Below are 23,237 nucleotides of genomic sequence, written 5' to 3' on the forward strand. Positions count from 1 at the left end.
GTTGGCAGAAGCTGGGAGAAGTTAACGGGAAAGGAACTCATCCTGTTATGCAGCTCTAGGATTCGAACCGCCAAACTGCCGACCTTTCTGATTGACAAGCTCAGCATCTTAGCCACTGAGCCAGCGTGTCCCTTGAGAGCGTTATTGTAATAGTTTAATCCAGCCATTCAAATGTAACTTTAAAATTTCTGTTTAGAAACTTTGTGAAAGCCACATACACACTTATTTTTTTATTGATTTATTAAATGTATACGCTGCCATTCTCTCTCTGGAAAAGCGTGTCTTGGTTGATCCCACGTTAGCAATAGCAATAGCAATAGCAATAGCAGTAGACTTATATACCGCTTCATAGGCCTTTCAGGCCTCTCTAAGCGGTTTACAGAGAGTCAGCGTATTGCCCCCAACAATCTGGGTCCTCATTTTACCCACCTCGGAAGGATGGAAGGCTGAGTCAACCCTGAGCCGGTGAGATTTGAACCGCTGACCTGCTGATCTAGCAGTAGCCTGCAGTGCTGCATTTAACCACTGCGCCACCTTGGCTCTTCGTTAGGTGATCGGTGACCTGCAAACCCACTAACTCGTTGTTCCCCAAGTCTCAGTTCAGTTCAGTTTATTATATTTATATGCCGCCTTTTCCCCCAAAGGGGACTCAGGGCGGCTCACAACTCGAACCGGGGAAGGGGGATACAGACAAAAATTTTTTTAAAAACAAGCATAACAATGTAGAATTTAAAACTCACAACAGTCATACATTCGAGACGGGGGCAAGTCTCCCGCCTGAGTTCCTTTTGCTTTTCTTCACAGATTACGGGGACAAGCAGAACATGGAGTTGGGAGAAAAATATAAACTGGATAAAGACTCTTATCCAGTTTTCTACTTGTTCCAAGATGGAGACCTGGAGAACCCCTTTGCCTTACGACGGGCAGGTGAAGGCGAGCGCTCTCCAGCGCTGGCTGAAACTCCGCGGGATCTACATGGGAATGCCGGGTTGCCTGAAAATATTTGACGCCTTGGCCAGCCAATTCGTAAGTGCCGCCCAAGAGCTCCGCCAGGCCCTCTTGGAAAAGGGCCGAGAGCGTTTGTCCGAGGCCAAAGAGAGCGAGCGCAAATTCGCCGAGCAATACATCAAAATCATGGGCAAAATCCTTGCCCAGGGGGACCCGTTCGTCCCCGGCGAGATCTCCCGGATCACCAAGCTGATCGAGGAGACCAAGATGAGCGACGGGAAGAAAGAGGAGCTATCCAAGCGGTTGAACATCCTGTCTTCCTTCCAAAAGAAGTCGAGCAACGAGAAGAACTCTAACAGGGCAGGTGAAGAGGGTACACGGCTCGGGGTGAGGTCCCAACTGGCGCTCCTTGAAGCAGGCAAAAAAAAAACCCTCCCCTTGCTGTTTCAAAGAGGTCGCAAAGCCCTTTTAATAGCCCCCCCCCTACCCATCCCGCTCCTGGGGGGGCAGAGAACACCCAGCTTCACTAAGGGGACATTCAGACATTTACACCATAAAACCTAATAAACAAGGCGTTTTTCAAGATCGTGAGAGTTAGAACTCGACTTAACTCGGAGCCTTAGCAAGCTGGGTTGGTTCCCCTCCTCCCCCCCCACTCCTTGTTGGTTGGAATTTGAACATCCTAGGAATGGGGCTAGTCCTCTAGGTGTGTCTGTGTGTGATGGAGCACCATTTGGTCCAGGGGAAATGTGTTAGCCCAAACTACACCTGTTCTCTTACTGACCAGTATTCACCGAAATCAGTTTTATGGGAAGGGTACTTAATTTGATAATAATAATAAAGGTTACTGGGGAAACGAAGACACAAAGGCATCATTTTTCTCTCTTATCACACCTTCCTGAATAAAATGAATCTTCCTGGTTGAGCTTCGAAGAACTGAGATTGTGTTTGACGTTTAAAAGTTGCACTTGAGATTGTCAACGTGGGGGGTTTATATCTTTCGACCCTTCATTCAGTCTTTGTTCATACACAAGCCTGCACTCACACAAACACATACCTTTTTTTAAAGTTTTTACTTTTATTTTTAGCAATAGCAGTTAGACTTATATACCGCTTCATAGGGCTTTCAGCCCCCTCTAAGCGGTTTTACAGAGTCAGCATATCGCCCCCAACAACAATCCGGGTCCTCATTTTACCCACCTCGGAAGGACGGAAGGCTGAGTCAACCTTGAGCCGGTGAGATTTGAACAGCCGAACTGCAGACTGCAGTCAGCTGAAGTAGCCTGCAGTGCTGCATTTAACCACTGCGCCCACTTGGCTTTTTCCACTTTCATATACATATAATCACATATAACCTATTACATAGCCAACATCATATTGTATTATTAAATGTTTACATCAATTCACCTTACCGTCAACTCCCAAAAAAACAATTATTGGCTCTTCTGCTCTCCATACACCATATTTGTACCTTATCCATCATTTTCTTCTCCCTTTCTCATCCCCTCCCTCTCTACCACCTTTCTTCTGTCATCCTTCTCTACTTCCCCTTCCTCTCTCCTCCTCTCTCCCCTTTCCTCTCCTCCTTTCTCTCCTCCTCTCCCCCTCCGCCCTCTCTCCTATCCCTCTCTTCTTCCCTTACCTCTCTCCTTCTCCCTCTCTCCCCTTTCCACTCCTCCTTTCTCTCCTCCTCTCCCCCCTCCGCCCTCTCTCCTATCCCTCTCTTCTTCCCTTACCTCTCTCCTTCTCCTCTCTCCCCTTTCCACTCCTCCTTTCTCTCCTCCTCTCCCCCCTCCGCCCTCTCTCCTATCCCTCTCTTCTTCCCTTACCTCTCTCCTTCTCCTCTCTCCCCCTTTCCACTCCTCCTTTCTCTCCTCCTCTCCCCCCTCCGCCCTCTCTCCTATCCCTCTCTTCTTCCCTTACCTCTCTCCTTCTCCTCTCTTCCCTTTTCCACTCCTCCTTTCTCTCCTCCTCTTCCCCCTCCTCTCTCCTCTCCTTCTTCCCTTACCTCTCTCCTTCTCCTCTCTCCCCTTTCCACTCCTCCTTTCTCTCCTCTTCCCCCTCCTCTCTCCTCTCCTTCTTCCCTTACCTCTCTCCTTCTCCTCTCTCCCCTTTCCACTCCTCCTTTCTCTCCTCTTCCCCCTCCTCTCTCCTCTCCTTCTTCCCTTACCTCTCTCCTTCTCCTCTCTCCCCATTTCCACTCCTCCTTTCTCTCCTCCTCTTCCCCCTCCTCTCTCCTCTCCTTCCCTTACCTCTCTCCTTCTCCTCTCTTCCCTTTTCCACTCCTCCTTTCTCTCCTCCTCTCCCCCCTCCGCCTTCTCTCCTATCCTTCTCTTCTTCCCTTACCTCTCCTCTCTCCCCTTTCCACTCCTTTCTCTCCTCCGCCCTCTCTCCTATCCCTCTCTTCTTCCCTTACCTCTCTCCTTCTCCTCTCCGCTTTCCACTCCTCCTTTCTCTCCTCCTCTCCCCCCCCCCGGCCTCTCCTATCCCTCTCTTTTTTGCTTACCTCTCTCCACACTCTTCATCTCATTTACTTGGAAACGCACAACATCTATGAGGAAAAACCACAAAGTGTTTTTGATCAGGAAGATCAGCTTGCCCTCCTTCTGACAGCCGAGACAAATCATAATATGTCTTGCCTTGGTTTATTGAGTACTTTGCAAGAGCCTGAATTCACAGAACGTGCTGAGCCAAACCTGGGCACATCAAACTCTCAAGACTTCATTCTTCCAAGGACACCTAGTTCTACCAACTAGACACTTGACAGTCCTTGCTTCATCATCACAAAATTTAGGAGCTTCTATCACAGGTCAGGTTCTTAAAAAAAACAACCCTTATTTCTGTGCCCAGTTCCATTCTTCACTCTCTCCAATGACTTGAAGTCTTCCGGGACATTTCCTTGCCATGTAAATGTGTTTTATTTTCCATTTTCATTTCGTACAGTCACATATATACTGTGCATAACCGGGGCCATATAACATTAAACAATAATCACAGCAATTCCTCTTGTCAACAATACCCCCCAAAATACAAAACCAATGTACCACTTCGACCCTCCATACACCCTTTCTTTCGCCCCCCTCCAACTTTCCATCTTCCCTCCATCATCCCCCTCTACCCTACTTCCCCTCCGCCTCTACCACTCCTCTCTCCCAGTACACTCCCTCCCTTCCTTCTCCCCCTCCCTCCAGTCCTCTCTCCCACCCTCTCTACCCCTCTTTCTTCTATCCCTCTACTCCTCCCTTCGGTGTATTTCTACTATCTATCAATATATTCAGCTTGTCCTATTTTTACACTAGAATTAAAGAGCAACAGTATACAAGTGCAATCGCATTACTATAAAATCTAACACATACTATATTTCCCCCCTAAGACCCCACCTCCCTTCCCCCCCCCACTTCCCAGAGCCCGTACACGGTGTAGCTTTTTAACAAACACAGTCTAAAATATATTAAAACAAAGGAAATTTTTTAAAAAAAGAAAGTCAATAAGATCTCTGCGTTGAACTCAGCTTCTTGCTGTTGCACAAATTTTAAGCAGTTTAAATTATTCCTAATCTTAAGCATAGGCTATCTGGAATTAAGAACGAAGAACTTCCGGGGCATTTCCATCTACAAGTCAAGCTTCTTGGGAGTCTTAAAACTGGAAAGAATTGTCGATACCAGCTGGAATTGGGAGCAGGGAAATGTTTTACGCACGGGCTATTTCATTTTTCTGCATTATTAAATAATGCCGTGGGGCTGTCTAGGAAGCACCATCCCTCCCTCGGTTTCGGACGTTCCAAAGAGCAAGCTATTTCCCCCGGCATCGGCCTGGGAAATATTAGATGAGCCCGCTTGTACATTGTTTAGATCAGTGTTTCTCAACCTTGGCAACTTGAAGATGTCTGGACTTCAACTCCCAGAATTCCCCAGCCAGCGAATGCTGGCTGGGGAATTCTGGGAGTTGAAGTCCGGACATCTTCAAGTTGCCAAGGTTGAGAAACACTGTCCTAGACACTGAATTGTTTATACGCGAATGCTGGCTGGGGAATTCTGGGAGTTGAAGTCCGGACATCTTCAAGTTGCCAAGGTTGAGAAACACTGGTTTAGATGAATGTTGGCTTTGTATTAAACCCTCTTGTGGTATTTTTTTTTTTTTTAATAAATGGGTGTTCTATTGTCCAATAATGTCCGGAACATTTTACCCACCAAACAATTTTGGCCCGTTTTTAATTAAAATTAATTTTTTTAAAAAAAAAACACCTTTCTGCTCTCCCCTTTAGAATTCAGAGCATGCTGAGTTAGGGGGGGAAACTGGTCTATAGGACCCTTTATTGTAGGTTTTCAAACGAATGCTCCAGTGAATTGGGAGGAGAACCCCGCAGTTAAGACGCAACCAGCAGAGATCTTGGGTAATGATACCCCTGGTGTGCGCTGTTGTAGAATGGGACAATGGGCCCTTTCTGTGCATCTCTCTCTCTCCCACTTCAAAGCAGCCAAAGGCCGCTCTTCAAAGCAGCCACCTCTTGGACTGACAGCCTAAATTCCTCCCAAGGGAAGCCCCGGATCATTTCAGAGGAGGCGTTTCAGCGGTTTGCTCCCCAGGAACCAACCCAGATGACCACGGGGCAATCCAGGGAGAAGCCAGTTTAGCGGCTGCCCTTCTCTCTCTTGCCCCCTGCCCTGCAGAGCGGCCGGTCTTAACCAAGCATTTCCTCGCCTTGTTCCTTCCAGATACCTTGGACAACAACTCCCATGCTGGCTGAGGATGATTGGTCTGGTTCAGTGGTGGGTTTCAAATTTTTTCCGAACCTACTCTGTGGGTGTGGCCTCTTTTGTGGGAGTGGCTTGCCAGCCATGTGACCTGGTGGGAGTGGCTTGCCGGCCATGTGTTCTCTCTCTCTCTCTCTGGTGGCGCAGTGGTTAAGTGCAGCACTGCAGGCTACTGCTAGATCAGCAGGTCAGCGGTTCAAATCTCACCAGCTCAGGGTTGACTCAGCCTTCCATCCTTCCGAGGTGGGTAAAATGAGGACCCAGATTGTTGGGGGCAATATGCTGACTCTGTAAACCGCTTAGAGAGGCCTGAAAGGCCTATGAAGCGGTATATAAGTCTACTGCTATTGCTATCTCTCTCTCTCTCTCTCTCTCTCTCTCTCTCTCTCTCTCTCTCTTTCCTTCCTTTTGTCTCTCTGTCCCTTTTTCCTTTTTTTTTTCCATCTCTCTCTCACTTTTTCTTTCTTTTTTTCTTTTTTTATTTCTTCCTTTCTTTCTCTTTCTCTGTGTGAGTATGTCTGTGTGTGTGTGTGTGTGTGTGTGTGAGTGGTGGGTTTCAAACAATTTTGGGAACCTCTTCTGTAGGTGTGTGGCCTGCTTTCCGGGTCCACTGGTGGAACCTCTTCTAACCGGTTTGGTAGATTTGACGAACCGGTTCTACCAAACTGGTGCGAACTGGCAGGAACCCACCTCTGGTCTGGTTATCCAACTCAGCGCCTCCTCCGTAAAGCTGGCACAGGAGGCCATTAAGGGTAACCCTTCCACTCTAGGCTCAAGCAAGCTAGGCGTTTCAAGGCTCAGGGAAACACGGCTCGTCTTAACCTAGGTGGCTTCTCCATGGTTTACACCAGGGGTCTGTCCAACTTTTAAGGCTTGTGGGCTTTCAACTCCCCCAGAATCCCCCCCAGCCAGCAAGACCCAAGAGACTTCATCCCATGCACCCAATTTGGAAGTTGCGTGTGTTGTTTCCGGTGGTCTTTCCTCCTCCTGTGGATTCGGATCAGTAGAGGAGACCGAGCTTTTCAATTCGCACGCACTTACACATATACACACCCACTTCTTTGCAGGGCACTCAAACTGGTGGGGAGCTTCCTCTGTCCATCAGTAGATGGAGCTGCCGTTTTGCTCTCCCGGTGGAAACCCACAGGGCCGCCGAGTAGCCCCCAAATCGAAAATTTGGCAGCATCTCTTCGGACTCCCAGGTTTTATTCAAAGGCGTCTGCTTCGTGAGAGAGCTGCAGTCCCTGGAGGGGTGTTAAAGTAAGATAGGATTAAAATTGGGGTGGGGAAGACCTCCCCCCCCACTCTCCTTTGGATCTTACTCTAAAGGAAAGAAACGTAATTGTCGGGGAACCTCTCCCCTGGCTGCGTTTCCAACGAATTCTGTCGAAATAATTGGAGCAAAGAGCAAAATTGGAGCAACTGGGACGATGTCTTCTGTTTTTATTTCCTTCTGCATCCTGGTCTTGGCTCTCTCCCTCCTTCATCTCCACTTTTATCTTTGTCTGTCCTCTCCTCTTTCCCCCTTGGGAACAGGAAGGCTGATGGACCACCGGGTGCCTCCCTACCGTGCCTCCCCCTCCCCTCCATCCGCTGCTGGCAAGCCGGGCGGGGCCAACGAGGTGGAGCGAAGAGGGAGGTTGGCAGGCAGGCAGGCAGCTGGCCAGTCGAATAGCTGCCTGTCCCACAGCTGGTGCCCCGTTGCGGCTGCTTGCAGCTCCTCGCTTGGCTTGCCAGCATGGCCTCCTTTGCCCCGGGGGCTGCCGCCCAGGAGCTGCTTCTGCCCCCGCAAGATTTGGAGAGGGCTCAGGTGAGTCAAGGAAGAACCTGCAGAGATGGCTCTGGGTTTCCCTTCTTCCCTTCCTTCCTTCCTTCCCTGGCAGTTTTCTTTCCTTCTGGGAGTTGGAAGTGCACACACATCGGAGAGCGTCTGAGCTTGAGGAACTCTGGAGTAGAGACTTCACACACAACCCTGAGGCTCATTAACTTGACTTTTGCACAGTATCCCACCTCGATCATGGTTTGCTGGGAAGAACTGGGTCAGTGGTAGGTCTGGGGCTGCGAAGAGAGCTAGGATCACAGGTTAAAATATAGTCACTTGGGTGAAAGATGGGCGGTACAGGCGTAGGCTGAATAAATGAATAAAAAGAGAGGAGCAAAGGGAGAGGAAGATACACAGAGGGGATGGAGAGGCCGGCCCCGTCTAACTAAGGGTGGGCTTTTCCTTCTTATACCTCAGGTAAACAACTTGTGCAAACTTCCTCCTTAGCAAGGATTTCCCTTCTCTAATCTCTCTCTTTTCCCCCCCAACCTAGCTTTTCGCTGTCATCCACTGGATCCAAGCTGTCACGGCTACTTTGAGGTATTTCACGCAGCCTTCTCTCTTAAGACCCCCTGAGACTAATAGAGCATCTCCCAGGAGCAGGCCAGTCGGGAAATTACCTGGCTGGGGATTTTTTTGGAAGGGTTACCAAGCATGTCTCCCTTTCCTGGGGTCCTAAATGCCGCGGCTGTATATCTCGCATTTGCTTTTGTTGTTTTTAATTTCCAGAAGTTCTTGGACTAAACTGACTTTGCATTTGTTAGAATAAAATGTGTTGCGTTGCGTTGATGAAGGCGGGGATTTGCAGGGCTAAGGGAAGGGTCATACAAGCTCTCATAACCTATCAAAGCTCCTTGTTTCCACAGCATCATGGGGTCGAGCTCAATTATCGGCTACACCGTATTCCAGAACACGGCCAGATCCCCCGAGGTAAGAGGCATTCCTTTGCGGATGGGGAAGAAGAGGAAGGCAAGAAGCCAGGCGGGGCCTCCCGAAGTGAGTGGGGAGGAGCAGGGATCTTCAGCAGGAACGTTTGCAATGTTCAAGTACCTTCTCCACTTGGCTGCTAAGCAAATATTAAGTTTAGGAACGGCTGGTTGAGCCATGATTTACTTTTTATTTCACCAAACATCTATGCTTGCCCTGCAGCCCAATTTAGTGTAACAACAAATTTGCAGAACCAAATCAATCTCTCCTTCTCTCTCATCTATCTTATCTATCTAATCTATATCCATCTCCTTTCCTTCCTTCCTTCCTTCCTTCCCTCCTTTATCTATCTATCTATCTATCTATCTATCTATCTATCTATCTATCTATCTATCTATCTATCTATCTATCTATCTAATATATATCCATCTTCTATCAATCCAATCTATATCCACATCTATCTATCATCTATCTATCTATCTATCTATCTATCTATCTATCTATCTATCTATCTAATTTATATCCATCTTCTTTCTTTCTTTATCTACCTACTGTATCTATCTGTCTGTCTGTCTGTCTGTCTGTCTATCTATTTATCTATCTATCTATCTATCTATCTATCTATCTATCTATCTATCTATCTAATATATATCCATCTTCTATCAATCCAATCTATATCCACATCTATCTATCATCTATCTATCTATCTATCTATCTATCTATCTATCTATCTATCATCTATCTATCTATCTATCTATCTATCTATCTATCTATCTAATTTATATCCATCTTCTTTCTTTCTTTATCTACCTACTGTATCTATCTGTCTGTCTGTCTGTCTGTCTGTCTGTCTGTCTATCTATTTATCTATCTATCTATCTATCTATCTATCTATCTATCTATCTATCTATCTATCTATCTAATATATATCCATCTTCTATCAATTCAATCTATATCCACATCTATCTATCTATCTATCTATCTATCTATCTATCTATCTATCTATCTATCTAATATATATCCATCTTCTATCAATCCAATCTATATCCACATCTATCTATCATCTATCTATCTATCTATCTATCTATCTATCTATCTATCTATCTATCTATCATCTATCTATCTATCTATCTATCTATCTATCTATCTAATTTATATCCATCTTCTTTCTTTCTTTATCTACCTACTGTATCTATCTGTCTGTCTGTCTGTCTGTCTGTCTGTCTATCTATTTATCTATCTATCTATCTATCTATCTATCTATCTATCTATCTATCTATCTAATATATATCCATCTTCTATCAATTCAATCTATATCCACATCTATCTATCTATCTATCTATCTATCTATCTATCTATCTATCTATCTATCTATCATCTATCTATCTTATATCCATCTTCTTTCTTTCTTTCTTTCTTTATCTACCTACTGTATCTGTCTGTCTGTCTGTCTGTCTGTCTATCTATCTATCTATCTATCTATCTATCTATCTAATTTATATCCATCTTCTTTCTTTATCTACCTACTGTATCTGTCTGTCTGTCTGTCTGTCTGTCTATCTATCTATCTATCTATCTATCATCTATCTATCTATCTATCTATCTATCTATCTATCTATCTATCTAATTTATATCCATATTTATCTAATTTATATCCATCTTTCTTTATCTATCTATATCTAATCTATATCCATCTTCTATCAATCTAATCTATATCCACCTCTCTCTCTCTGTCTCTGTCTCTCTCTCTCTGTCTCTCTGTCTCTGTCTCTGTCTCTCTCTCTCTCTCTGTGTCTCTCTGTTTCTCTCTCTCTCTCTCTCACTGTCTCTCTCTCTCTCTCCTCCCTCTCCCCCTCTCCCTCTCCCTCCCTCTCTCTCCCTCTCTCTCTTATAATATTTTTGAACCTTGACAACTTTAGGATACCTGAGTAGCAGTTTTATTTATTCCCTATCACTCTCTTTTACTAATATACACTTTGCACCGAGATGACTTATATCTGGATATGAGACAGTTGAGGAAGAAACCGCTTGGCCATTCTAGAGATGACAATGCGTGGTCAATTCTCTCTGAAGGGTGAAACAGAAACTCAGATGGTCAGATCAGGGGTTCCACCCATCCTTAGGTCCCCGATTTTTGTCCTAGCACAAGGCTGGGGATCACCAGAGTGATTGGCTGCTTTGATCTTTCCACAGGTGCGCCCCCTGGTCTACCTGAGCCTCTCCGATCTCTTCCTGGGGTTGTGCTGGCTCACGGGGGCCCTCCTGTACAGCCGAGAAGCTTCCCACCCAACTGGAGAAGACAACACCTGCTACAACTTGCAAGTCACCGGACAGGTGAAACCTCTTGTTGATCTCAGCTCCTTGGTGGGATGGAAAGTGTGTTGTTTTGTGAGGTGGGCTTCCAGGAGAGTCTCTGTGCGACTGGTGGGATAGCCGCCTATGGGAGAGGCAATCCAGCTGCTCCCATCTTCCGCCACTTGCTGCGTCTTTGATCTTGTGTAAATACGTTTTATTTTCATTTCATTTCGTGCAGTCACATATATACTGTGCATAACCGGGGCCATAAAACATTAAACAATAAACACAGCCCTCCCTCTTGTCAACAATACCCCCCAAAATACAAACCCAATATAGCACTTCGACCCACCATACACCCTTTCTTTCGCCCCCCTCCAACTTCCCTTCTTCCCTCCATCGTTCCCCTCTGCCCTACTTCCCCTCCCCCTCTATCACTCCTCTCTCCCAGTACACTCCCTCCCTTCCTTCTCACCCTCCCTCCAATCCTCTCTCCCACCCTCTCTACCCCTCTTTCTTCTTTCCCTCTACTCCTCCCTTCGGTGTATTTCTACTATCTATCAATATATTCAGCTTGTCCTATTTTTACACTAGAATTAAAGAGCAACAGTATATAAGTGCAATCGTGTTACTTTAAAATCTAACACATACTATATTTCCCCCCTCCCCCCTAAGACCCCACCTCCCTTCCCCCCCCCCCCGACTTCCCAGAGCCCGTACACGGTATAGCTTTTTACTGCGTCTTTGATCTTGAATAGAATAGAATTCCCAAGTATTGGCCAAGTGTGATTGGACACACAAGGAGTTTGTCTTTGGTGGAGATGCTCTCGGTGAACATAAAAAGACAAGATATATTCGTCAAGAGTCCTAAGGTACTCATTGATGGGTTTTGTGTTGGGCCTAACCTGCCACGCTGAGTGGGTAAAAGCTTTAGGGAAGTATACGGGATCGAAGGCATCAAGTATATACAGAGCGGAGAGGCAACATTTCTTTGGAAGATTCTCGATGACTTTTCCCAGTTGGACTAAGACTCCAGAATTCTCAGCCAACATATGGCTACGTCCTGGGAAATTCTGGGATTGGCAGTCTAAACACAACTGGGGGACGGTTAGAGAAAGCTGTTGTTTTGATAAGAGTGTGTGTGTTTCCCTTTTAACTTGAGTACTGGATGTATAAAAACCCTGTATTAAGAGTAATAACCCTGTAATAAGAGCCGAGGTGGCGCAGTGGTTAGGGTGCAGTACTGCAGGCCACTTCAGCTGACTGCTATCTGCAGTTCGGCGGTTCATATCTCACCGGCTCAAGGTCGACTCAGCCTTCCATCCTTCCGAGGTGGGTGAAATGAGGACCCAGATTGTGGGGGTGATATGCTGACTCTGTAAACCGCTTAGAGAGGGCTGTAAAGCACTGTGAAGTGATATATGTCTAAGTGCTATTGCCAGTTCTTTCTTCCTTCCTTCCTTCCTTCCTTCCTTCCTTCCTTCCTTCCTTCCTTCCTTCCTTCCTTCCTTCCTTCCTTCCTTCCCTCCCTCCCTCCCTCCCTCCCCCCTCCCTCCCTCCCTCCCTCCCTCCCTCCTTCCTTCCTTCCTTCCTTCCTAGTAGTTAGAATGCAGTATTGTAGACTAACTCTGCCCACTGTTAGCAGTTTGAACCTCATCAGGCTCCAGGTTGACTCAGCCTTCCATCCTTCCGAGGTGGGTGAAATGAGGACCCGGATTGTGGGGGTGATATGCTGACTCTGTAAACCACTTAGAGAGGGCTGTAAAGCACTGTGAAGTGATATATGTCTAAGTGCTATTGCCAGTTCTTCCTTCCTTCCTTCCTTCCTTCCTTCCTTCCTTCCTTCCCTCCCTCCCTCCCTCCCTCCCCCCTCCCTCCCTCCTTCCTTCCTTCCTTCCTTCCTTCCTAGTAGTTAGAATGCAGTATTGTAGACTAACTCTGCCCACTGTTAGCAGTTTGAACCTCATCAGGCTCCAGGTTGACTCAGCCTTCCATCCTTCCGAGGTGGGTAAAATGAGGACCCAAATTGTTGGGGGCAAGAGGCTGACTCTGTAAATCACTTAGAGAGGGCTGAAAGCCCTATGAAGCGGTATATAAGTCTAACTGCTATTGCTATTGTATTGTTAGTAAGATTTTTTTCTTGGCTCCCTTGTGAGAATCCCAGCCTTGGAATGCTTCCTACAGAGCTACCAACTTCTGTTCTGCATCCCTCTCCTCGCTTTTGTGTATTTTCCTTCGCTTGGGGGGGGGGGGGGGCAGGTTTGTGTCGAGGATTGTTCCCTTGAGGCCAGGCTGCCATTTTTGTTCCTGTTCCTGGAAAGGCCATTCCGAAACCCCCACAAATCTTCTTTATTTAGTGCTTTCCCCCTTCGATCCTGTTTTCAAAATGGCTTTATAATCTGCCCCGTTAATCTACTTAGAATATCGGTTATTGCCACAATCAGCAGTGTGATAAACAGCAAAAACCCTCCGTATTATTGACCCCTTTGAATGTTTACCTTCGCTCCCTCTTGAGAGCAGGTGGTGTTTGCCTGTTTCACAAGGTATGTGGCTTGGCAGGTGCGCCTGGGAACTTGAAAAGGGCCCAGCCGGCTCTCGAGGCACAAAATCCCTTTGCAAATATAAATCATCGGTCAAGGAGGCAATGATGCCGTCAGCTGAGTTCGCAGAGACCTGCTTAAACCCTAAACTTACTGGGCAGATCAGCAAAAAGACTTAATTCAGTTTGATCCCACTTCACTCTCTTCCAATATGTTTTTCCGGCTATTTGGGGACACAAAAACACAAAACGAGGTCGTGGAAGATAAAGGACAATATTAGGATGTTTTTATTCTGTATTTTAAAGAATATTTGATACAGGGACACGGTGGCTCAGTGGCTAAGATGCTGAGCTTGTTGACCAGAAGGTTTGGCAGTTCAGGGGTTCAAATCCCTAGCACCACATAACGGAGGGACAATATTATGATGTTTTTATTTTGTCTCCCCTCGAATGGTATGGTTGTTGTGTGTTTTAAATTGTGGTATTGTTTTGTTCGTGTTCTTTTTTTTTTTTCCCCTTATTTGTTACCCCACCCCTTTTGACTTGCGTTGTGAGCCGCCCTGAGTCCCCTTTGGGGAAAAGGGCGGCATAGAAATATAATAAATTCAATTCAATTCAATTCAATTATTCTGTATTCTAAAGAATATTTATTTATAAGATAAAGGGATGCAGTGGCTCAAAAATGTTGAGCTTGTTGATCAGAAAGTTTGGCAGTTCAGCGGTTCAAATCCCTAGCACCACATAACGGAGGGAGCTCCCGTGACTTGTCCCAGCTTCTGCCAACCTAGCAGTTCGAAAGCATGTAAAAAATGCAAGTAAAAAAATAGGAACCACCTTTGGTGGGAAGGGAACAGCGTTCCATGTGCTTTCGACGTTTAGTCATGCCGGCCACATGACCACGGAGACGTCTTCGGACAGCGCTGGCTCTTCGGCTTTGAAACGGAGATGAGCAGCGCCCCCTAGAGCCGGGAACGACTAGCACAGATGTGCGAGGGGAACCTTTACTTTTACCTTACGATGTATTTTTAAGGATATTTATTTATATGATATTCCAGCAGATGATGTTTGCTTTGCTGGATTAGATTTTGTTTCATCAACCTTTTTTTAAAAATTATTATTATTATTATTATTATTTATTTTAATTTTATCAATTTCATATATACATTCACAATTATATGATCTCATAACTGTTATTAATAATATGTATTTATAACAATTTTTCCCTACTGTTAACAATATACTTGAAGATTGCTTTTTTAACATCCCATAGATCCATCTTATCTTACAACGGTCCTACTTCTTCTTCCCTCCCTCCCTCTTTCCTTCCCTCGTTTCTTCTCTCCTACTCCCCTTCCTTCCCTCCCTCCTTCCCCTTCCCTCCCTCCTTCCCCTTCCCTCCTTCTCTCCTTCCCTCCTTCCTTCCCTCCTTACTTCCTTCCCTCCTTTCTTTTCTCCTTCTCTCCTCCCTTTCCCCCTTCCTTTCCTCCTTCATCAACCTTATAGAATATGATTTATCTAGCTTTGATCGGACAAGTAAATCCAACATTTTCCACCTTGAAACAGAGTGGAAACTGAAGGGTAAACTGCAGTGAGATCTTCGGACTTTCTTCATTGTGGGGTCCTTTTCAGAAAAGACCACCTAGGCATTGGGATGGCTTTCCTGAATTAGGAGTCCTTTACAAAACAAAGAAGCCAATCCAGAAACTATCTTTACAGTGTTTTATGTTTTATGTTTTTATTAAACATTTATAGGCCGCCCTTTTCCCTGAGGGGACTCAGGGCGGCTTACAATAATAGGGGAGGGGAGTGCAGGACAAAACACAAAAAGAAAATGTGAGTAAAAATAATTAGCGGTAAAAACACAACATTCATTCAACATTCGGGAGGGGCGAAGGAGAGAAGGAGAAAAGAAAGGAGGGAAGGAAGGAAGGAGGGAAGGAAGGAGGGAAGGAGAGAAGGAGGGAAGGGGAAGGAGGGAGGGAAGGAAGGGGAGTAGGAGAGAAGAAATGAGGGAAGGAAAGAGGGAGGGAGGGAAGAAGAAGTAGGACAATGGGAGAATGAAGGTGCAAAAGTCGTGATTTTGCTTTGTTAATTTTGGACGGCTGTATTCGATGTGTCATCTGCCATGCCAGGAAATTTCGTCTTCCTGTTTCTGTGAGTCTTCCCCATGTGAAATGGAAAAACCAAACCTCTTTTGTGGGGGGAATCGGCTCCTTCTGGAGCTGTTTATGCTTGGTGACAGAAAACTGCAGCCCTACATACAAATTATATAAAAAGGACAGAATGGCCCGCACAGCACATTCCTTGCTCTCTGAGTGCAGTGATGGTTCTTCTTTCTGGTTCTCAACTCCGTGACAAAAATCAAAGGTTTTTGCAAAAGGTTACTTTCAACAGTGGAAATAGAGAGGAGGTTAGAGAGGAAGTTATTGGGGGGTGGGGTGGGGGGTTTACAGGCACACGGGAGCTTCCCCTTGCCATCCACTACTTTCCCCCCACTCCCCTTCAACCCACGGCCCTGTTCGGTTCTCAAACGATTCCAGATTTCCAAAGGCGGATCCGGAGGACTAATAGCCTTTCCTCTTCCTTCTTTGTTTTGCCTCTCCAGATCTTCTACGTCGCCTCTTTTCTGTACACCGTTAATTATACCTGGCAGCTCTACACGGATTTGAGGGGGAAATTCAACCAGCACTTACATAGCCAGATGCCGCAGGTAAAACGGTGCTTTCGTGGTGATGACTTGAATATCTTTGAGTCGTGTCTCTGCTTAAAAACCCAGGCATGATTTGGACCCCGGTTGCATTACAAACGAAGCAAAATAACAATTATTATTTGCTATCTAGAGAAGATCAAGATTCCCAGATGGGTTGAATTAAAAAACGTGGTTGCATTTTTGCATACTTGGAAATATAATTCAGGGGCAGGTAGCCCCATGCTATAATTCTCTCAAGAGAAACATTGTGTTGGCCCTCTGAGTGAGATCTGAAGGCCACGGACCATCAAACAGGGTAGAACTTGGGGTTTTCCACATGTGAGCATCACAGCCAGATGTTGGTGGTTGAATCTGGAAAATAAAGACCGGGGGACATAGTTGAACACCCTTGGTTCAAGCTCTGTTGTTACACTTAAAATCCCACGGGTCACAGGGACGGGGAATTGGGTGGGCACCAGGCGTTTCTCAACTCTACTTCGCCAGCTGAAGAGGTAACAACTGACCACCTTTCCAGCAGGGCCTTTACTGTTGAGTTTGGAAGAGTTCCTTCTACTCAATGCAGGTCTGGAGGCTCTAGGGTAGAAGAACGCAGCTCATTCCAGAAGAGGGAAGAAGATCTTGATAAGGTTTAAGGAGGGAAGATGCCTCTTAAGAAAATAACTTCTTGTTGTTGTTAGTTGTGAAGTTGTGTCCTACCCATTGCGACCCCATGGACAACGTTCCTCCAGGCCTTCCTGTCCTCTACCATCCTCTGGAGTCCATTGAAGCTTGGTGACTCCATCCATCCACCTCCTTCTCTGCCGTCCCCTTCTTCTTCTCTTGCCCTCCATCGTTCCCAGCACGAGGCTCTTCTCCAGGGAGTCCCTCTTCCTTCTCATTAGGTGGCCAAAGTCTTTTGAGTTTCCTCTTCAGGATCTGGCCTTCTAAAGAGCAGTCAGGGTGGATCTCCTCTAGGACTGACCGGTTGGATGGCCTTGCAGTCCAAAGGGACTCAATGCAGGAGTCTTCTTCTGCAGCACCATCGTTCAAAGGCATAAGAGGACCACAAAAGCATGTTTGAGATGGTGGGAAGTAAGTGGCCGAGATCTTCCCACCTTACTGCTGGAGGCCAGACTCCAATGAGACTGGACCAGGCAGAAGCCAACAAGGGCAGAACCAAAGCCATGTTGACTGAACGGCATGGGAGTCAAAGGAATCGAATCCAGTTGCAGCGATGACTCCTGTGCGGAGGCCACTGAGATCTGGAGGGCCTTGGACTTCCTCCAGAGAAGGCCACACCCTTTCTGCTTCAACTTTGGCTCCCACCTGGACAGGAAGAACAGGTTCTGTGAGACCTTTGTTAACGCTTGCTTGATAAAGGGGACAACAGAACCAGAGAGAAATCCAGGTGTCCCAGACAGGATGGCCTCTCCATTGGGCTTTTAAAAATATTATTATTCTTTCGAGAACGTTTTCAAATCTGGTCACGCCCTTTGAAATCCCTGGCTAATGGCTAATATTTCCTTGTAATCATGCGTGTTCCAGGAAGCCCTTATGAATTTGAAGAGAAAACACGGTAACTATGTTAGTCTAGTCTCTATTGGGCATCCACTTCACCAGAAGGATGGAACTCGACCTGAGGAAGGGGACATCCTGTCCCCAGGCAAACATTGTGAGGTCACTTCAACAATTTGGTCAATTCCAGCATTCTTTGAAAACTCCATGCTTTGAGGGCTGGAAGAAATGCGTCATAGGGGTAGGACAATGGCTGGGTCACTTGTGGGGAAAAAGGATCTCTCTCTCTCTCTCTCTCTCTCTCTCTCTCTCTCTCTCTCTCTCTCTTTCTTTCTTTCTCTCTTTCTCTCTTTCTTTCTCTCTTTCTCTCTTTCTTTCTCTCTTTCTCTCTCTCTTTCTCTCCCTCCATCCCCCTCCCTCCTCCCCTCTCTCTCTGTGTAAATGCACAAGCAAGCATCCATACATGCCACTGAAATAAATCATGCATTGAAATGTGCAGGACATACCAGGTATAGAACGAAACCTTGATTGGTCCAAACTTTGATTCACCTTCAGGTTTTTAAAACAATAACTTTCCTGATGATAAAGTGGCTTTATCATTGCTTCATTGTTGTGAGAAAAGTCTCACCTGAAACTAACACATCAACAGACCGACCCCACCCCACCCCATGCTTAAATGCTGAATTTTGAAGAGTTTCCCTCCCCCAAAACAATTTCAGGGAAGGCGTTTCTGTGCACATTTTATTTCTCCACTTAAAAAAAAAAAAAAAATCATTCCGACTTCTGAATCTTTGCCAGAAAGGTTCTCAATTTCTGGAGCTAAATCGCTGGTGTCTCCTCTTTCCCCCTTTCGTAGATGACGGGCTATTCAAATCGCCTTGGCCGAATAGCGATTCTCTTCTCTAGGTAAGATGGATCTCTCAAATGCCGCTGGATTCAGAGGGATGTGGGGGAGCGGGGAGGCAGTGGACCTTACCACCCTTACTTGGGGAAATCTGGGTGAGCTGCCCGCCCAGTTTGATCTGGCTATTTAGGCCAGTAAAAGCAACTCTCTGGAAGGAGAGCTGGTTTTTTCTCGTGTGTGTGTCAAGATCATTTATCATTTTATCATTTCCTTTATTTGTATGCTGCCCTTTTCCCTGGGGGGGACTCAGGGCGGCTCACAATTCAAAAAGGGAGGGGGGAAGACAAACAGTATTCCAATATGGAAACAATACAACATATTAAAAGAGAGCACAACAGTCACACAATTCGGGTGGGGTTGGAATCTTAACCCCAGGCCAGCCGGGACAGCCAGATCTTCAAAGCGGCGCGGAAGGATTGGAGGGTGGTGAGGGTCCGAATCTCCACGGGGAGTTCGTTCCAAAGGGTCGGAGCAGCCACCGAGAAGGCTCTCCTCCGGGTAGTTGCCAGTCTGCACTGGCTAGTAGATGGAATTCGGAGGAGGCCTAATCGATGCGATCGGATCGGTCTAGTGGAGGTAATTGGCAGTAGGCGGTCTCTCAAGTACCCAGGCCCACTACCATGAAGGGCTTTATAGGTGATAAGTAGCACCTTGAAGCGCACCCGGAGATCGACAGGCAGCCAGTGCAGCTCGCGGAGGATAGGTGTAACGTGGGTGAAACGAGGTGCACCCACAATCGCTCGCGCGGCCGCATTCTGGACTAGCTGAAGTCGCCGAATGCTCTTCAAGGGCAGCCCCATGTAGAGCACATTGCAGTATTCCAGCCTAGAGGTCACCTAAAGATCTTGAAGAAGAGATGGATATACCTTTTATCTTCCAGCCTCGTCCCCATCTTCCTGATGGCTCCTGTTTTGGGGCTGGGCAACCACTTCCAGTGTCCTCAGAACGTCACCGCAGAACATGGGTAGGACAATCTGAACACAGCTCGTTGTGTGCCCATCCCAGAGAGTCAGGGGTGGAACTGAGACTTTGTCCCCCACAACGGCCCCCAACTCCCAAAGGTCTCTTAAGGGGTCCTCACCCTTGCTTTTCGGACTTTCCCAGAGGAGGTCTGGACACCCACCCCCCCGTAAACTCCCACCCCCTTGCCTCCCAGGCAAACCCCTGCGCTTCTGTCTGGTCCATAGATGCCTCCTGTTGCACACGGGAAACATGCTCAGCACCGGATCGTCCCAGCACGTCACCTGCGCTGTTTTGTGTTTGTACAGCACCGGAGTGTTCCTGGTCTCGTTTATGCTCAGCTTCCTGGCAATTCTGGTGAGAGGCGCACAAAGGGCTGTGCCTCCTCCTGTGGTTGAAAACCCTTCGGCACCTAATGGGAGGGGGGGGGATTCAGGAAGAGGTGTGCAGTGCTTTGAGTTGTGAAGCCCACAAGTCATGCTCCTTTCTCCACCTTCGATGTCCTCCAACTGCTGCTGCGTTCCTCCTCAGTTAGAGCAAAAGCGTTTCCTAACGCTGATTTAATGCATCGCACGTGGAACTGAGTTTCCCCATCCCGGAGCCCAGCTTCCTGAATAAATCTGAGCTTGTTTTGGTTTCCCTAATGGTAAGCAGATGGACTTCAGAGTAAGCAGAGATTCTTAGGGTGGGGAAATTCAAACAATAGGAATCTTTGAACTGCTAACTGGGCACATCTTAGATGGTCTGGCTGCCGATTTTATTTACGCGAGGACTCTGAGATAAATTAGACCGAGAGAGGCTGTCGGTGGCCTGATTCCCACCAACGCTTTAAGCCGTTGTAATATGTGACTTCGTTTTGGCTTAAAGCAATGTGGAAACTGCCTCCTGTGGCTTAGAAGCCATGGTTTAAGGCCTTATTGTCTGGCGCAGGATCAGTCAGGTGTTGTCTAACCAACAAACCATGGTTAAGTAAACCACGGCTTGGAGGAACGAGGGAACCCAGACCAGGCATGTGCCTAGATTCAATTCCTCCCAGGGCTTCAAAGTGAAGCAGGAATCTGGATGCAGCCGCCTCCTTTCCACCCTCTCTTCCTTCCAGCATCAACCGAGTCCTTGTTTAGATCTTGCTCCTTCTTTAGACCCTGCTCATCCGAGCCAGGATGCTGTACAAGCGGTTTGTGAACTCTATGGGTTACGTCGGCGATCAACAGTGGGAGATGTTGAAGGTGGTCGAGCAGGCTGTGGTCCTGTACCCCGTGGTGTTTTTTTGCTGCTGGGGGCCAGGTATGGAAAGACCCAGGGATGTGGTGGACGGTGAAAGAGACTGTTGTGGCAGCAGATTCGGAGAGTGAGGAGGGTTGGGGAGGAACCTGGGCCAGTCCTGGAGTCTGGGGAAGGCTCGGATGAGGGCTCTGTGTCGGAGGCAGAGAGGGGGCCAGGGACGTCCGACAGTTATCAGCTGCCTTCGGAGTCAGACATCAGTGAGGCAGAAGAACAGCTGGAGCCTGTTCCCAGTGTGTTGCCAGACGAAGGGAATGGCTAAAGGACAGGGGTTGACTTGGGAGTAAGGCCACAGGTGGACGGTGAATGGCCCCTCCCAGAGGGAATAAAAGAGGAGCGAAAGGGGAGTGGAGTTTGCAGGAGACAATCAGTTCGCTTCATTGGTTCGTGACTCTCCGAGGCTCCTTGCCAGGTTCTGCAAGATCTCGGCCTGTCAGCTCTCCAAGCCAGATAAGGTCTGTGACTGTAAATCCTCCTTTGAAAGACTTTGCTGGATGTGAATGAGTGGAATTCACAGCAAATTAATAAAAGGGACCAGGAGTTTGCTTCCTGCTCTTGGGAATCCTGGGTCAGAACAGAGACAGCCCTCTGCCCCTGTGTTTGGAAGTGGGCCCTTCCAGATCTCAACCTATTTGAGGGTGGGATCCATCAAAAGTTAATCTTAAAAAATTAATATATGCAGAGATGTAGCTGCTAGTCCTACCGTCCTTATTATATGTGTTGTTACTGATCTCCTCCCGTTTCTTCGATCCGCAGCCTTTATCCTCGGCATCGTCAAGCTGGCACGTATGGACAATGCCAGTGTTTACATGGCCCTTTATGTTCTAGAGGTAAGCATCTCTTTAGCCATGCGCACCCGGAAGAGCCCACGGGGCACCTCCATGCGCAGAGGTCAGTGCTGGTTAGGGGGCTGGGAATGTTGGCTTCTTCCTGACTGCCCCAGGCAACTCCTGATTCCAGCCCTCTCACTGTGGGCCACTTCCCTTCTCCACTCAGGCCCTGACCGCGTCTTCCCAGGGGTTCCTGAACTGTGTGGTTTACGGCTGGACCCAGCACATGTTCCACTGTGTGAAACGCAAGGCTTGCCGTGATGTCAACACCCAGACGCCCCTCCTGCGTTCCCAGAAGAGGTTCTACGCCAGCACCCTCCCGGCCCGTTCCCAGGCGGTGGCTAAGCCCTCCTCTCCCGCCTCAACCACCGTGTTGTGAACGGGAGACACGGAGCGTGTGAAACTCTCTTCTTGCTCACATTGAGAAGTGCGCCCATCAAAACAGATCGAAGGCAGATGTGTGACATTAAAGAGCTGCCTTAGAAGGGCTACAAGAGAATTCAAGTGCCATTGGACGGGAAGAAACCGAAGGACTCCTTAGATTTAAATAGTCACTATTTATTTGAGGGAAATCAAACATTGGGGAGGGTGGAGAGGACTGCATTTTTAGACTGCATCGCATCCCCCCCCCCATGAGAGACAGTTTCCCCAGGGATACAGCATCACTGAGAACTTGGAGTGTGTGGTGCCACCACCTTGGGAATTACCCTTTCATTTCAGTCCTGCTGGTGGAATATTTTACAACTTTCCTGCCAAACAGTAAAACGTACAAGGGTGTGGATGGATTTCTGTTCCTTTTGATTCCAGGATGGCCAGAAAGCACACCTTCCTTATCTTACTACTGTTTTAACACCTCCCAAAAAAAATTCTAATGGGATCCCAGCGGATCCCAATGTCACGGCTCCCCCACCCCCCAAAACTCCCGTCAAAACTGAAAAAACAGTTTTATCTCCCAGGAATCCTTTTCAATCCCTTCACCCTCCTTGCAGAGATGGCTACGCTGAGCGGATGATCTTAACCAGCATTCTTAGACGAGATCTTATTTCAGGGAATCTTGTGGGGAGTCTTAACATCTTACCGGAGGCCGTCTCATTCCTTTTTCTGTTGTTTACAAATCAGTTGTTTTCCTCTCTTCCCCCCCCCCTCCCCAGTCTTTCTCGTGACTGGCCTCTCTCAACCCATGCCTGCTCTGTTAAAAAAGTCAGGGCAGAGTTTTCAGTGGTCTAAAAAAATGAGGGTGAAGATGTAGGGCGGTTAAGATTGAAGCCGGACATGAGACGCCAGGGGAAAGCGGATCGGTTGCTCTCTTTCCTTCTGGATCTGGAGCTCCTCTAACCAAGCTCCTCTTCACTCCAGGCCTTTGGGGTTGGTATTCCTAAAGTTGGGGTTCCTCTGGCTGTGGACACTGGCAAGGTACGAGAGGGGAAAGGAACTGGGTTTATACCTCCTCCTCCTCCTCTCTTTCACCGTAACATTTTAAAGTTCCTTCTAATTTCATTTACACAAACGTCGTTGCGTTGCAACCAATGTGTCTTGACTTAAGGGCCGCGGGGTACTTAAAAGATAAATCTGAGTGCTGGTGAATAGATACTGCCTGGTTAATTTGTCAGTACTCTATGGCAGTGTTTCTCAACCTTGTCAACTTGAAGATGTCCGGACTTCAACTCCCAGAATTCTGGGAGTTGAAGTCCGGACATCTTCAAGTTGACAAGGTTGAGAAACACTGGCCTAAATGCAGCATTAGAAAGGTTGTGGGGTTCACAAGTGTCGCTT

At 47.2% G+C, this 23,237-nt stretch overlaps 2 protein-coding genes across 4 annotated transcripts in view; both read left to right on the top strand.

Moving 5' to 3' along the window:
* LOC148048810 (uncharacterized) overlaps positions 1-1,873 on the top strand; it is a 4,080-nt gene extending 2,207 nt beyond the window's left edge. Inside the window, 2 exon segments of the mRNA XM_087704907.1 lie at positions 805-905; positions 907-1,873. Coding sequence (XP_087561033.1) covers positions 805-905; positions 907-1,512 — 707 coding nt within the window. The 3' untranslated portion in view covers positions 1,513-1,873.
* Positions 1-22,249, top strand: part of TMEM116 (transmembrane protein 116) — a 36,335-nt gene extending 14,086 nt beyond the window's left edge. For 2 of the 3 annotated variants that reach the window (XM_087705451.1, XM_087705452.1), the window contains 5 exons: positions 19,274-19,357; positions 19,581-19,710; positions 20,493-20,637; positions 21,391-21,464; positions 21,631-22,249. In XM_087705451.1, coding sequence (XP_087561577.1) covers positions 19,274-19,357; positions 19,581-19,710; positions 20,493-20,637; positions 21,391-21,464; positions 21,631-21,843 — 646 coding nt within the window. In that variant the 3' untranslated portion in view covers positions 21,844-22,249. Of the gene's footprint in view, positions 1-7,178; positions 7,513-8,017; positions 8,065-8,390; positions 8,455-10,644; positions 10,786-15,890; positions 15,996-18,345; positions 18,396-19,273; positions 19,358-19,580; positions 19,711-20,492; positions 20,638-21,390; positions 21,465-21,630 lie in introns of those variants that run through there. The other variant, XM_087705450.1, reaches the window with a different exon arrangement.
* The last annotated feature ends 988 nt before the right edge of the window (positions 22,250-23,237 follow it).

The sequence above is a fragment of the Thamnophis sirtalis genome, unplaced genomic scaffold (assembly GCF_051295495.1).
Source record: "Thamnophis sirtalis isolate CommonGarterSnake01/CBP01778 unplaced genomic scaffold, rThaSir2_p1.2 scaffold_2, whole genome shotgun sequence".
Classification (NCBI taxonomy): Eukaryota; Metazoa; Chordata; class Lepidosauria; order Squamata; family Natricidae; genus Thamnophis; species Thamnophis sirtalis.